The sequence below is a fragment of the Solanum verrucosum genome, unplaced genomic scaffold (genome assembly GCF_900185275.1).
Source record: "Solanum verrucosum unplaced genomic scaffold, falcon-dt-bn FXZP01000284.1, whole genome shotgun sequence".
Taxonomy (NCBI): domain Eukaryota; kingdom Viridiplantae; phylum Streptophyta; class Magnoliopsida; order Solanales; family Solanaceae; genus Solanum; species Solanum verrucosum.
In genome coordinates, this window is record NW_026019936.1 from 302,840 (window position 1) to 319,997 (window position 17,158).

A 17,158-nucleotide genomic window follows, 5' to 3' on the forward strand; every position below is an offset into this window, starting at 1 on the left:
ATAACACGGTATATATAAGGTAATTTTTTTGTATTTTTGTAGATATATAAATTTTGAACCCCCTCAATAACAAAGAGAAATTGATGGTGCAATGGTAAGTACCCTTGAAATTAAGTTGTATGTCATCGGTTCATATCCCAGTGAAAGCATTTTAATTTTCAGTTCTGTTTTTTTTTTGTTTTTTCTTTCTACTTTAAAAAATATGCTAAAAGTTTGGTTTTAAACCCAAAAGAATTCAAGGTTTCCATTTCTAAAGGCTTATTTACACGTTTATACTTTTATTTTTCGAACCCCAAAACGAAAATTCTAGATCCGCCTCTGCCTACAACAAAATTGATCTAATCATTCTATAGAACTTATTTTTAAGTTTAAGTGAACACTCTTATCACATATGACAACAGATACGAACTTTCCTTCCATCCAAAGGTCGATTTGCATTTTATCGATTTTTGGCGCTAAAAAGATCCACCTTCGATGGTCTATTTATTCCGGCCTCTTTTGAGATTAATTTTTGACATATTTTTAGTAGTGAAGTTATGTACTCTATTTTAGTCATGCTCAACTTGAAGCACTTGGACTCTAGGGTCTATCTCAAAACCTCTGATCGTTACGAGTAATGCACCGTTTATAGAAAAAAGAACACATTCCAAACCTGCAATTCATTAACAAGCTCTTGCTATACACAAATTTTTAACTAGCCTACAATGTGGACAATCAATCAACAATGCCCTATCTTTGTGAGATATTGAGAGAGATTGATACTAAAACAATGAGAGGGGTATAAGAAAAATAAAATGAAGTGAAGTGTGCTCCCCTATATAGTAGCTGCAAACAATTTTGATCAAGCATTTGGAGACCAATCAAAACTAGAATAAACAACATTAACAGGTCCACCATCACCCATAACATGTGTCAAAAGACCTGCTTTAGTTGCATCTAAGTAACCTGTAATCCACTTCAGTATTTCCTTTTCCTGTCCAAAATCAGTATTGTACCTGCAAAGTGAATATGTTGGATACATTAGGAATGGTAGCGAGGCTGAGTATACCGACTCTTGAACTAGTTTGCCAAGCAACAACAACACATCCGATAGGATCCCATAAGTGGGGTTTGGGGAGAGTAGGATGTATGCAGACCCTAGCCCCCACCTTTATGGCGTAGAGAAGTTGTTTTGTCAAGCATAAAACCAAATTTATAAGGTGATTGACTGATTTCATTCTCAGGGCTCGAATCAGAGACCCTCTATAGTAAAGGATGAAGGAGTTTAGGCCACCAAGCACAAGTGTTTGAGGTTAAAGGAGCATATCTTTTTTCTTAAATGTTATGGATGAAAAACAATACATTTAAAAGAAATTTACCACTTGATCATTCGATTGAGGTAGACAGTTCTCTTGGCCAAATCAACTTGCATTGCATCATCCCTCTGGAAATACTCTCTTGCAGCATATCTTAGTTCAGACTCGACATTTTGAGGTGTGAAAAATCTTACTGCTGGACTTGATCTTGTTGCATTGCACAGTCCAAAATGGATTAACGGATTAACTTTCTGAAATGCCATCTGCACATGGGAAGTATGGCATTTAAGATTTTACAGTGGGATCCCGAGGGAGAGTGAAACAGTATGAAGCTCCTAAACATCAATATTTTAGTTTTAAGTGAAATACTGCAGTACTGGTTTTCACTCACAAAACTTCAACTTTCACATATATATTTTTTTTCCTAGTGAAGTTCATGTCCCAACATAACAAACTCCGACAGCTTTCTTTTGACTTCATCGTCAACAACTCTTTTTTTTTATTTTAACTAAAGTATCATTCAAATGCCTACTTAAACTGACATAAGGCTGTAACTTGAGCTGGTAAATTTAAAGCATTGTGACTAAATTGTAGAAATTGTTAGTAAAGTGAATGGGGAATAACGAATATAAAGAAGTATTGAGCAAAACGCTCAAATTGACTCCATGGTGTCTATCAAAACCTCGAGTGACTGAAACAGCATACATGTTTAGTATAAAAAGTATTCAATTAAACAGTTGCAACAGTAGTTATATAAAAATAAGATACAGGGGAGGGGTATTTACCTCCAGACGCCTGTCTCCGCTAGGGAAGGGTCTCATCAGAGTAAAAGGAGCTCTTCGGTTGCTTCTTAGTATGCCATCTTTAAGCCCTGATAGGGAATAGGAATAACCACCAACTATGTACTGGAACTCAGAGAAAAATGCTCTCCTGTCGATCATGCCCCCAGGATGACCAATCCTGATCACGGCATGAATGGCCATAGCATTATACAAATTAAGAAAGAAGGCTAGCTTCTCGTCTGCCGAAAGATTTAGGAGGTTCACCCTGTGGAGATCCTGAACCAGATTTGTATATCTGCATTTATGAGACAACAAAAATATTAGATATCATACAAACCCACCGTCATGGATAAAGGTCTTAGTTTGTGTTTAATTAAGAAATGGACTGTGAAACCTACTAAAGAAAGGAGATGGATTAGCTTTTTCTTTCCGGTCAAATACATAGAGATGTATTAGGTGTCTGTCTGTCAAGAGATGAGTTCTCAAGAGATATTCTGCTACTACCCATAGGAAATTGATTATGAATGAATTAAGAGTTTGATTTCAGCATGATGTAAACCTGACTAATTAGGTTAAATGGAAGGTACAACTCACTTATAACAAAGTTTGAGAAGTAAAGACTAAGATATTCTAGCAGATGATTTCATCTCCTCTTACTTTGAACCAGTATGCAATTTTAAAGATAGGGGTGTTGCTGGTAACGTTCTTCTAATACAAGTTCAGTAATGAACTATCTTTGGGATGGTTGTGAATATGCACTGGAAATCTGGAATTAAGTAATAAGAAGGGCCTTTGTATACTTTTTAAGTCTAAAGTTCCTATTTCCAGCATAGGGCCATAAGCTGCTTATAGATTTCATCTTTATTTGTTTAAGTAGATTAAACCTCTTTAGACTTCCAAGTTCTCTATTAAGCTGACCGGTCTTAATGCAGGAAGTTTCTATAGTAGAAATCAGGCAGGAAAATAAGCATCTCACATGTGCTGACATGTACAATTAACAGCTAACAGACATGGGAGTACTTAAATGCTTTTCGTACAAACTCCTAGTGCAACTTTCCAGTCCTTTTATAAAGGCGGTGCACCAGGTTGAGAGAATACTTAAATGCTTTGTATGGTGAGCTAGAGATGAAGCACAGTGATTATAAGATTTCAGTTGGGAAGCTATTAGCTTATGGAAGGATTGCGTCAGAATTGAAGATAAGGTATGCTGCAATTTGAGATATCTTTCGGTCAATGATATGAAGAGATACATACATACTGTGAATGAAATGAATCCTCACTATACTACCAGGAGAAAAGATTTCTGGGAGGTTGAGATTCCATCTAATTGCCCATGGTGTGGGAGGAGACATTTGAAGCTAAGGCACCTAAGTATATCTCCAGTTGAGTGTGGGCAGGATTAGAAATTGTTCTTCAACCTCTTTCTGGTATGATCCTTTGGCATCCATTGCATCCTATTTGCTTGAATTATATTGCTGCTTTACTCAGGTATCTTTAGTTATATGCTGCAGCTAATGTCATTTACACTATTTACTCATAACAGAAACCACTTCCTCCTTTAAAATTGCCTCTTAAAATCTTTCTCTGGGAACTGTATAACAATAACTATACAGAGAGGGGAAAAGCAAAGGATTAAACAAAAGGTCAAAAATCCTGTAGTCAACAGGAGTAACAGATGTCCTATTCAACCAAAGGATTACATGAAGGTTAAAAAAATATTTGGCAAGCTACCTGAAAGTTCTTTCTAGGATTATGAAGCAAGGAAAGAAAAGACTAGCAAATGAAAAGATATCATCTGCAACATGTTTGCTGACAGAGAAGAGAAACCAAAATAGAAAAATGAGCTGCAGCTGAAGTTACTACAGATTTTTTTATCAAGGAAATCTAAGATGGAGATTACTACTGAAAGCACAAGTCAATTAATACAAGTCACTTAACAGTTTCTGACAAAAAAAAAGAGCAAAATGTAGGTACCTCCGAAATTCTTCGCTATTGCTGATGCCTATATAATCAAGATGATGCCGATCATCAGAGGCGTAAGACTCAAGTAATGCAGACATTATTTTGCCAAGCCTTTGACCTAACACAGCAACATCCTTGGGTTCATTGTCATTTGTGGATCCTCGAAAATTATAGCATTTGGGAACGAAAGGCTCATGTTCAAGGAATCTATAGAAGTGTTTTCCATCTTCAAATTCATTTTCTCTGGCATAAACAGTAGAGTAAAAACATGTTGTCAATAGAATCAAATCTACACTGATGGACAGCGCAGCAGTCATAAAATGCTTTTCAGGTTCTTACCCAAAGACTTGGTGAATAAAATGCCTTCTCGCCAGGTTCTTCCCAATTTCCACAGCCTGTGTTAGATACCAAATAGTTATTACTTTGAAATATAAGTCCATGCCGTATCATAGATAAATATGTTAATGATCCTTAAAAATCAATGGCTTTCTGCTAATTGATGAAGTCGTCGCAAAACAATGGTAGTGTTGTATGCCCACTTCTCAATATCTAACGTTATAAGCGTTTAGAATTCATTTTGCATTATGCTTCCTAGTTTCCACATTGCTATACTTATTTAAGCACTATGCTATGATTGAACCTGAAATAACTTTTATGTTAGTTAAAAAAAAAGTTTGAAATACCAAAAGATTGTGCTACCCTTTTCTTTTCTATTTTCAACAAATTACAGGTAATGAGTAACTCATGCAGACTGGATTCAAGGCCATGCTACACAGATGCTAAAACTCCAGAATTAGTTCCACTAACAATCAGAAATTCAGGCCAATCCAATTAATCCACAAGAAAGTTACTCTACTGAAGATCATATAGGGACAATTGAACTTGAAGCAGAAATGGTACAATAAATGTCATGAGAAAAAAATCATTCCTTTTTAATAAATGATAGTATCAGGACTAATTTGCGCGCACCTCAACTGAACTGAAATAATATCAAGCTACCAGAAAGTTCCTTTACTGGAGATCATGGAAGAAAGATTGTAGTTGAAGCAAACAATAAATGAGAACAAAGAAAAATGTCTAGTTCATTTTTACAATAACGATTGCGTGCACCTCCACTAAACCATTTAGCTACTAGCCATCTATATTTCCTTCCATGTTCATTGACCTTTAGGCTTCTACTAGCCATCTATATTTCATTTTTACAATAACGATTGGTAAATTTGTCACTTTTTTTCTTTTTTGGTACGTAAAAGGTTGTCACTTTTATGGGGAAAAGGAAAGGACGAAAAACTTTATTCATCTCTCAAACCCAGTGAATGGATTGAATTTGAATAATAGAGCATAATATATAGTAGCAAAAGAAAGTATCTTAAGAGAAAAAAATCTTCTATTTGTTTCACGTTGATTTTCTTTTAACCCTCCCTTCTCATCTTTTCCTCTCCTTTCCAATTATAAGGAGAAAAATAAATACAAGATCCAATATTCCTATTAAAAGATCAAATAATTCAAGGGGGTATTTTATTTTTATGAAGGAATGAAACAGTGACTAACTTTCAGCACGTGGGAGAAAAGACCAATTCACGCATCTATGATAATGACGAGGCTAATGCTAATGCTTAAAGTGTACAATTTCCAAATAACTTGTCAAATTGACCCAAGAAACATAATGACTTACATTAATAATTTCCAAGTCAATTGATTGCACTAATTTCAAAAGCGTGTGGGACTGTGGGTAATATACTCATTATCAGCGCACGAGATTGACGGGACCGTTGGATAGCGGAGCTTTTCCTAGTTCTAAGTGAGGCCAAGCTAGACGTGTGGTTCGGGTAGAAACTGCTTGACTTTATTCATTTGACGGTGACCAAAGCCTGTACTATGGCCTATCTACTTTAAACCCATTTCATGCTACTAGTACATAGTATGACTTAATTTTAAAAATCACGTGGGGTAAAAGAGATCTTTGATTTGGGCCTCGAAAATGAAATCATTTTTAATAAAGAGTGTTTTAAAATAGGACTTCATAGCATGAATTTGAATTAGTTGAGGCAAAATATACATTGAAAGGGTTCAAAATTAAATTGACCATTAGCACTACCATTTATACAACAACAGCAAAAATATATCCAAAACTCCATAAGTGGAGTTAAACAATGGTTGCATGTGCGCAGCCTTACTTTTACCTTATGAGGATAGAGAGGTCATTTCGGATAGACACTCGACTTAAAATAAAGCATAACAAAATAAAAAGAAGGATAGCATTCCAAGTAGCACCAACAAATAATATGATAATCGAAGCAAAAAAAACTAACAAGTAATAATAATAAAGTGAGAGTGAAAAAATACCAATACCATTGATAAGGAAAAACATACCGTAAAACTATCTATTAACCTTGTGCTCTCTAATCGTTGACGTGTATATTTTCTTATCTAAAGTCATATCATTAATAAGTTATTAGGAGTATACTTCCATTTATGCTGTAAATTATTATCTGTCTCAAATTTATTGGACAATATGTATGATACGGATCTTTCATTTTGTAAATAAGGAATATCTTGTCGCAAAAATTTCTATGTCGAACATTGTTTGGCACCACTGCGCAACTACATGCATTTATAAGGTCAAACTATTTTTCTTTGCCTAAAATAATTTGTTACTTCTTATTATAAAATTATTATTTGTGCCTACGTGTTACCAAACACTTAAAATTTTATATCGAAAGACGAAAACCAAATTATTTTTTACTCAAACATGGAAATTAGCTGAGTTGACCCTTGCACACCGTACCATCTTATTATTCTTTTGGGGCTACGTGAACAATACTTTTAAAATATAGTACTTATAATACTATAATTATAATATAGTATATAATAAGGTGGATATAAAAATTTCCATTAATACCTGCACACGATAGGTTCCCAAAATACCTCCAAATCCTAAAATACTGTAGAATCTAATCAAACGTCATCTCTACAGTAAAAAATTCGTTCATTTGCGTGCTTGCGTCTCCGATTAAGATTAGTAGATAATAATACAATTTGTTGTGAACGTTAGGTGCCTATAATTTCATTTTGAATAACGAACACTAATCCTTTGGTCATCCATATTTTAAGATGTATTTTTTATTATGTATGCGGATAATTTTGGACAATTTTTTTAAATATCTAAATTCAATTATTGCAATATTGAATTAATACTCTTAATCTAATTTAGTATTAATGAGAAAGAAGCGAGAAGCATACCTTTTTTCTGCCGCAGTCCAAGTGGTGGATCAAAACCTCCACAAGCTCCCCGCCGGAGAAGCAATTTTTTACTATTTTCATCCTCATGATTCTGTCCTGTATTGGAAGCTTTTGCCTCAATACTCTCACAATTTCTACCATTTCGTCGTTTTGCTCCTCGTAATCGTCGTCGAAACCGTAAACCGGTGGTGCCGGTGCATCCTCCGGGCATTTTCCGGCCAACATTTCCGCAAATTTCTTCTCCAACATCCCGCTATTCCGTAGCGAGTTCAACACCACCAATCCACCTAACAACTTCTCATTCAGAAATATCTGCGGCACATTAGCACTTCCGGTCCTCTCAATTAGTTCCTTCTCTCTTTTAGGATACACATCGACGTTAATTTCCACGTAGTTTAGGTTTTCCTTGTGCAGAAACAACCTCACAGCGGTGCAATCCCTGCAATTAGATCTCGAGAAGAAACTCACTCTTCCGGGCAGCTTCTTCACCGGAGGTTTTAAGTTCACAATCACTTTCATTCCAGAGAGATCAAACTCCGTCACCTGCTGCGATTCCGATTTCATCACCACTTTCTCATCATCAAACTGATCCCTCATCGACGACAACCGCTTCGTTATCGCCGACGATAAACTATTACTCTTCTCACGAAAGAATTTCCCGATCGCCGGCATGTCAAAACTCTCCGGCATGGACTGAGACCGGTTCAATTCACCTGGAGATACAGTAATCGCTACTCCGGCAGGTACCTCCGGTTGCGGCAACAAGCTATGCGGCTTGATTACACCTAATAAGTTGCCGTTTTCCTTAACTGAATCATCAATGATTCTAGAAACAGCTGAATTAATATCTTCCGCTCCTCCTCCTTCATTCTCTGCGTGAATATCGGAATTCAAAATATTAACAGAATCAACGGAATTGGAATTTCCTTTTTCGTTACCGTTTTCGTCGGAAATCATACCTTCTTCTGCTTCAACTTCTACTTCTACTTCTACTTCTGCTTCCTCTGTTTTGTATAAATTGATAGAATCTATTTTCTCCATTGAAGGAAGAGAGAGAAAGTGAAGAAATTTAAGAATGGTGAATTCTAACAGGGCGAAAAAACGTGAAGAGGTTGAGAGAGAGGGAGATGCTATTTATAGACAAAATGAAATTGAAAGGAAAAAAATGTGAACAAGTCAACAAAAATGGAAGATTATGGATATGCCCATTTGAATTCATAGCTCGTTTTAGTTAAAAATCTTTTTATTAAGTAATGATTATTTTTAGTTTTAAATAAATATTTTTTTTCTTGTTTTGTTGATTTTTATGTGGTATGATATACGTTCTATCAAATTAATAGTTACCCAATTGTTTATCATTTTCGTATTTAATATTATAGTGAGTAAGTGAAATGATGTGAAGGACTAATATGGATTGTGGTGTAGTGATGGAACTGTTCGATTCTTATCATAGATCTCAAATTTGAGTTTTAATTATGAAAAAAATCACTTCATAATCCTGCAGAGCGTGATTCAAATTTAATGGAAGCTCTGATATGAACTTCGGATACTGAATGAAAAAATTGATGTCATGGATCATAAGAAAAATAAAATATTAAAAATAGCATAGATTTAAAAGAAAAGGGGGGGGGGGGGGGGGGGGAGAGAAGGGAAAAAGTATGCAAAGTGAAAAATTGTCTTCTAACATAAATATATATAAAAAAGGAAAAACTTTAATATCAAAGAGCTGAAAAAATCAATTAGTAGAGTTACTAATTTGAATTAGTCTAGCATTTTGTTTCGTAGGTGATTAAAATTGGAATGGCAAAATCACCAACTCAATTTTGACAACATCAAAAATCAGTATTTTAAAAAGTGAAAGAAATTTTACACACGATTTTAATAGAAATTATTAAACGAGTCTTGAATTTGAATGTTAGACGTATTTAGAATGTATAGTCAAATATTCAAAGTATGAATCTCACAAAACTAAGCCTCACACGTAAATTTTAAGATATTTTACCGGCATTCCATTTCAAAATGAATGATAATAAAAAACCTTCTTCTTCTATGTCAAAAAGATTCAATCACATCTTCTTCTTCTTCTTTTTTCTCTATGAGACATGTACACGTTCAAAGTATTTAAACATGTTATTTACACCTTGAAATAAATTTTCCCACGAAAATTCAATTTTTGTAATTAAATTTCATAGTACTAAAAATATAGTAGTAGACTACTATTATTTCTAAACAACAAAAATTCTATCATTATTCCTATTTAGTGTTGTATTATAGCTTCGAGATATATAACTATGTTTTATAGCTATATGTTATATATAAATTATAAAAAAAAAAAAAACATTAGTAATAAGTTCTGTGTTTTACTAGGTCTAGCAAGGTATGTGGTAAGTGTACTAGTTATTTTAATACTATATTATAATCATATTATCTCATATAAGTTGGTTGCCTAACATTATCATTATCATTATTATTAATTATTTAGGTCATCATTTACATTAATGTGAGCATTTGACTTGGCCCTTCGGATCACTATGTTTCTTAAAATTTCCATTTTTAGGGATTTAAATTTGAGGTAATGGTATTTTTGGTCCTTAGTCTCCCTCCGTCTTCTTTTAATTGTTATATTAAGCTTTTCGAAAGTCAATCTGATTAATTTTTAAAGTTAAATTAAATTACATTAATTTGATATTTTAAAACTAAAAATATAGATATTCAAAAACTATATGAAAAGTACTATAAATTGCAATTTTTTGTATATCAATATGATTAAAAATATACATCGTAAAATATTAGTCAAAGTTCTTGCCGTTTGACTCCTAAAAGGAAAATCATAACAATTAAATGGGGGCAAAGAGAGTATTTATTACATTTAAAATTTTAATCCTTATGACTAATCTGACTAATTCTATTTAATTTTTAATTATTTAAACTATTCACTTTTGATCCTTCTCGTGATTATGAGGACTAGAATAAAAATTTACAAATAATTTAGGGAATGACTAAAAGATATTTTTGTTATGATAAATCAAATGGTTGATCGAGAAAGCTCCACCCAAATATGTTCATTGAGCCAGAAAAGGCTATCTATTAACTTAATTTCTTTGTTTAAATGAGGACTTTTTTTTTTATTTCTCACTTGATTTCTTACGGTCAAATTGGAACTTCGACTAATCTGTTGTATAAGATTCATATAAGAGGCAAGCACTATTTAACAAGATATTTTCTATACTCAGAACTCAAATATGCAAGACCTCTAATAAAAATTGATAAATTATCCAATCACAATTTTTTTTTACCAAACTTAATATGTTTACCTCTTCAAATTTCATTTTAAAGACCAAGTACACCTTTGAAGATGAAGTCAATTTTTTTGATATATCATCACTATAAACTTAAACTATAGTATATTAGATGTGATGACCAAAATCAAAGATATTCAAGCTACCAAGGCACTAAGGATAGACCACTAAGGACAGAGTCAATAAGTGGATTATTATTGTTATTTTTTATCCAATAAATTTATTTCTTGTTTGTTAGTATTAGACATGTTATGCTTTTTAAGATAGAGAGTCAATTTTAATTATTTATTTTTTGCAGGTTTTGCTTGTTTGAATAAATCAATTAGATTGACAATAACTCAGAATACCAAGATTTCAAATTGCTTGCAAAATAATAGTTATCCAATTAGATCAATTTTAAATATATATATTATTCATTGATAATTTGGAATAAAATACTAAGCAATTTTCTATACAAATTAAATTACATTAAAAAATAATAAAAACTCATTACATAATAGTATAATATAATTTAAACTCATCTTAAAACATACGCGAATATAATTGATGATTTACAGGTTCGTCTGAATTCAATAATTTTGATTTTTAACCTTATATATGCATTAATTATTATTAAATAAATCCAAATAATAAATTTTGAATCCCATAATTAATCAAGTGAATATGACAAAACTCATGAACTCAAACATATATTGTTTATATAATCCTAAATTTGGAATAAATACTAAACAAATTTCTACAACAAAATTAAATTACACTAATAATAATTTAAAAAATTCATTACATAATCAATATAAATAATACAAACTCATCTAAAACACACGTGAATACAATTGATAACTTACAGGTTCATCTGAACTCAATAATTTTGACTCTGAATATATACATTAAAAATTATTAAATAAATCCAAATAATATATTTTGAATCCCATAATTAATCGAGTTAATATGACAAAACTCATGAACTCAAACATATATTGTTTATATATATCCTAAATTTGTCTCCATTTTTAAAAATTATATTGTGAATTAAATAATAGTTGCTTTCTTGGACTATGTCTACATTACTTTTACTTATTTCTTAGATAGAAATTCCGGCAGATTAAAGACAAAGTCAAAAAAAAAAAAAAGAATTATGGCCGTCCAAGCAAAATGCTGCAACTTCCTTCCTAATTCTTTTAATAATAATAAATATAATATTCGAGTAGATTGTATCATTTTATGTTATTACTTAATATTATACATTAGCAATTTAAAGGATAATTTTTTTTAAAAAAAAGGTAAAGTATGGGATAGCACCACTATAAAAATGTAGGGCAGAGAATGAAATAAAATTATTAAATAATGAGGAAAGATAAAATAATATATATATATATATATATATAAGGTAACGACATGATCATGTCAAATCAATCGTTACATAAATTGAAATTTTCTGTTGTTACCGAATAATGAACTTAATGATGTGATACAACAAATAATAATTAACATAAATATTTATTTAAACTAACAACACAATAATTAATGAATTTTATATGAATATAAGTTGGAGACTAGAAATTTCCCGAATAGCACTCTTGTTGTGTTATTTTTTTCTCATTCTTTTTGAACCGCTAATTAATATGGAGAATTATAATGTGATGTATAAGAGAAAATATTAAACTTAAGTTAAATTATCATCAATCGAGTTAATATTTTCTTTAAGAAGTGTGTAAAATAAAACATAACAAGTAAAATATTTTTAAAAAGTATTTACCATGAGGTACCATCGTAATACTTATTTCAATTCCACAAAAAATTATTGAAGTTTGAGGTTCATTTTAAATCCATGAATTTGTTTTGGACTTCGAAATGTGTCAATTCAAACTCCAAGAAGCAACATTTTGAACTTCAATATCCTATATTGGAGTTGTTTGTATTTTAGTTAGGTATATCGCATTCAAATGTTATTTTTAAAATGATTTATTTCTCAATTAAATTTAAACGATAGTGAAATATCAATAAGTGGTTCAAAACCTAATCATCTAGCCTAATTTTTACCATTATGACACACAAAGGCCTTACTAATTTCAAATAAAGTGAATAATGTAACAATCGTGATTATTAAGTTAATTTATTAAGTCCTTTTCAAGATATTCGATAAAATTGAAATGACGTAGAAAAAATAATATAATCATAATAACGAGCCACTTAGAAAAAAAATTAAAAGAAAAAGTTTATAAATATATCAATTTGCATCACCAATTTCTAACTCTCTTAAAATTCTACAGTTTTTCTTTTCAAATGGAAACCAAAACAATACCCACTTTAATAACGTTCTAAACATGTGTCATAAGAAAAATAATATAGACCAACATTCACTTTTCACAATATTTAATATGTGAGTTGTTATAACTGTTAGGATTATAATGAAGTGATGAATGTCTTTTAATCAAGATCTAATTTAAATTTTAGATATAAATTTACTTTTATTAGAGAGCGTTTTATCTTTATAAAATTTTCTAATATAAAAGAATGTCTTAAATCGATAAAGTTGATAGTGGACTAATAAACATAAGGAAATATAGAAAAGATAAATTATATTGATATCTTCTTGAATTGATGGAAATAAGTGGTGAGTTTTTCAATTGATTTGCATGCAATGATATTTTATGTGGATTTAGTTGTCGATGAATGCATAAATAATAAATATTCTTCTAAAAAAATAAATTTAAAATATTTTTATCACCTAGGTTGGAGAATTTATGGACAAAATCAGATTTAAAAAATTCAAAAAAATACACGACTATATAGCTAAAGAAAACAAACTTGTATGCCTAAAATCATCTCATATATTGCTAGTGTGCTCTTACAAAGCTACTTTTTGCAATTCGATCTTATCAAGATGAAAAAAAAACAATTAAATTATTCGTAATAGATGAACTCATATTGATCAAAATGAAAGAAATGATAGGGAGATTCGACGTGGCATATGAACTAAACCTACATAATATTTAACGAGTCTTATATATGTTGATCATGTAGAACATCATCTTATAGAATACCAGCACATAGAAAAAGGAGAAAATATCAGTCCATAACTTGACACCTAATTTTTTTTTACTAAATAAAGGAATATCTTCGAGCTAATGCCAACTTCCTTAGATTTATAGAATCAGAGTAAGAACCCATTTGGATTGACTTAAAAAAATAGTTTTAAGTCAAAAGTAAAAAGTCAAATTGAAATGACTTTTAAGTCAAAAAATAAAAAGTAGGGGAGACCTATTTTTGGTTTTTGACTTATTTTAAGTCACTTTTGACCTTGTCAAACACTTCCTAACTTATTTTGAGTTATTTTTTATATTTCCAAACACTTAACTGACTTAAAAGTAGGTTTGACCAATTTTTAAGCCAATCCAAACACCCTCTAGTACATGAGTTAACCCTTCAATAAAATTTATTAGTAAAATGTAACATAATTAAAAAAATGCGTCTCTAATTCTAAATTAACTATACAAATTAGAGCATATTTAATCATGACATGCGTAATTCAAGAATTTTATAGTATTCTAAAAAGGGTCAGAGTATATTTAATCATGACATGCGTAATTCAAGAATTTTATAGTATTCTAAAAAGGGTCAGAGTATATTTAATCATGACATGTGTAATTCAAGAATTTTATAGTATTCTAAAAAAGGTGAACCCTTCAATAATTTTTTTTTAGTAAAATGTAACAATTAAAAAAAAATGTGTCTCTAATTCTAAATTAACTATACAAAGTAGGGCATATTCAATCATGACATCCGTAATTTTATAGTATTCTAAAAAAGGTTAGATCTAGTATATTTAATCATTGTCATGTAATTTAAGAATTTTATAGTATTCTAAAAAGGGTCAAAGTATTTTTCAATTAAGTAATCCACATGGAAAGTGTATAGTGTATATTGGATGAGAAGATTCAAAACACTAATTATTACTATTAAAATCAATATAATTATAAAAAATAACAAACGACATACATAATTGTAAACATATTTTAATTATTTATTTCTAGTTTCACGAGTTAATAAGGGTTCGATCATTAATGTTGGATTCAAAAGCCTTTTTTTAAACAGAAAAAAATATAAATAATTATAGTTTGAAGCATAATTGCATTAATAATTATAGTTTGTCTAATTAAGATTTATATGTGGCAAGTGTTTTGAAGTTGTATATGTTCGTTTGAAATCAGTGGTGAAGCTACAATCTGAGATACAAGTTCGATCGAATCCAATAGTTTTAGTTCAAACTTTGTATCTATCTTTAAAATTCATTTAATATGTACAAGTTATTAATATAGAACCCAGTAACTTAATAAAATTAAATCTCAAATCAATAAACTTTAAATTCTGACTTTGTTTTTGCTTGGATCTAACTATATGAGCGCATACAATTTTGTTAGATATATTGTGTAATTAACACATACAACACACTTTAATATTCAATACAATCATAAACCCTAAAACGCCACATATATAACTAATATAAATATAAATATAAACATACGTTTGTGTTTTTGTTTATATGTATCAAAATGAATTTTTGATACATTTATGTACCATTTATGCATACTATATTAAAATTTAAATGTATACATTCTTTTGTTTGGACTATATTTTAGTAAATAATGTAGGGAAAAGGGACAAATATACCCCCGAATTATCGTAAATGGTATGCAGATACCCTCCGTCATACTTTTGGAACATTGGTTCACCTGTCGTCAAAAAACTAGAGCATATATGTCATTCACTCTAACATAATTATACAGAAATACAACATAATTTATGATAGTTCAGGGGTATATTTGTCCTTTTTCCCAATATATTATTATTGGTTATTGATACATGAGTATGGTTGAATTCATGAATACAAATATATTTTTTGGTGTAGATAGTCATGCTGGATATACAGTAATCATAACATAATTATACATAAATACAATAATTTTAAGGGATATTCATCAAAATTTAATTAGTATATCAACAAAAAAAAAAAAATCTTCATTTTTGCTGAGATCTAACTCAATGGAGAATGCTTCATTCTTTGTGCATTCATTCTTTTATTAAAGAAGTGTCATTTCGAAAATCTCTCATCCTTCATTTGCTTGTTATCGTTTACACTATATCCCACATGAGATCATTTCTGATTACCAAAAATCTTCATTAATAATCTTTTTCTTCTTTGAATATATACCCATTGTGTTTTCTCATTTAAAATATTTGAGATTTTTTTTTTATAAGAATATAGTCTCTTAATAAAGATAATTGTATGGTCAACATATTAATTAGATAATAAATTATTTACCTTATCTTTCAACTAAGTAATATATAATATATATATATATATATATATATATATAACACATATTCTTTTGTATGTATATCTAAAAAAATTCTAAATGAAAGGAGACAATTAATTATGAGTCCTTATGATAATTGTATTTTATGGTATGGTATCTATGATTTTATTATTTTGTTTAAGAGTCTCTAACTCATTTATAAATATATTTGTGATTGCACTAGTATGATATACATTGTTATAGGCATATGCTAAAAGATTTGAGAGTTTCTTCTTTACTATTTTTTTTTTTGTGTAAAAGTTCGTTCAACGCAAAAATGATTCTCCACAATACTTGAAGAGGGTTCAGGTCACCCGTCCCCTTGACCCAGACACAAACTAATCATTCTCTCTCTCGAATGTATGCCCGATTTTCGTCGAATCCTTTTGATCACTTCAAAAACAAATCGAAATTCCGTCTTGACATGATAAATAGTGATGTCCACCTGCAGAGCGTAGTCCCCCTTGCAGCCTTGAAGTAGACTATTTCTCGAGTCTGATCTTATCCCCAAAGCCTTTTTGCAAAAGGAGAATAATTATGTTTGACGATACACTTCTACTTTAGTGTCCCGCTGCATTTGTTTCTATGTGTATTCAACTTTAACATGTGATATAAGAGTCATACCTTAGCTATTTGTTTAATTTTAAAAAAATTATTGTCGTAATATAGGACGGTTATGATTAAATCGTGATCTTTGGTGTTATACAACCTTGTCTAATAGTTCAATTGGGTCAAATAAAAAATAATCTATAATATTTTTTATTATGTATATCCGAAAGTTTCAAAAAAAATCTTCATATTTATAATAAAGTTTATAAGATTTTTTTTTTTACCTAAAAAGTTCTAAGCTTGTATATAAACTAGATGGCACAGTCCGTGCTTAGCACGGACCCAATAATTTATCTTTTTGAATGATTTGCATAGTTATTTGATCACAAAGAATAGTAGTAAAGAACTAATTCAACATCCCTTAATTGAGGAGAACATTCAGAAATATATTTGTTAAAAATACACCAAGTTATATTGAAGCATAAAATTTGTTTTCGCGGCTTATAGTATCAAAATCTCCCATCCATAATTTTTATACAAATACAGGAAAATCATATGGTATCATTATCTGCATTTTGTTAAACAAATAAATTTATTTATAAAATACGAAGGAAAAATCAGGAAAAAAAAAATGTGTACATGAAACATAAAAAATGTGCAGAAATAATAAA

At 30.3% G+C, this 17,158-nt stretch overlaps 1 protein-coding gene across 1 annotated transcript; it reads right to left on the minus strand.

Moving 5' to 3' along the window:
* Nucleotides 1-646: 646 nt before the first annotated feature.
* LOC125838287 (uncharacterized) lies at nucleotides 647-8,352 on the minus strand. The gene is made up of 6 exons (XM_049517358.1): nucleotides 7,283-8,352; nucleotides 4,379-4,434; nucleotides 4,052-4,282; nucleotides 2,081-2,372; nucleotides 1,359-1,558; nucleotides 647-995 (listed from the first exon to the last, which is right to left on the minus strand). The coding sequence occupies exons 1-6, from the start codon at nucleotides 8,321-8,323 to the stop codon at nucleotides 842-844; spliced, it is 1,974 nt and encodes a 657-aa protein (XP_049373315.1). The 5' UTR covers nucleotides 8,324-8,352; the 3' UTR covers nucleotides 647-841.
* Between the last annotated feature and the right edge of the window lie 8,806 nt (nucleotides 8,353-17,158).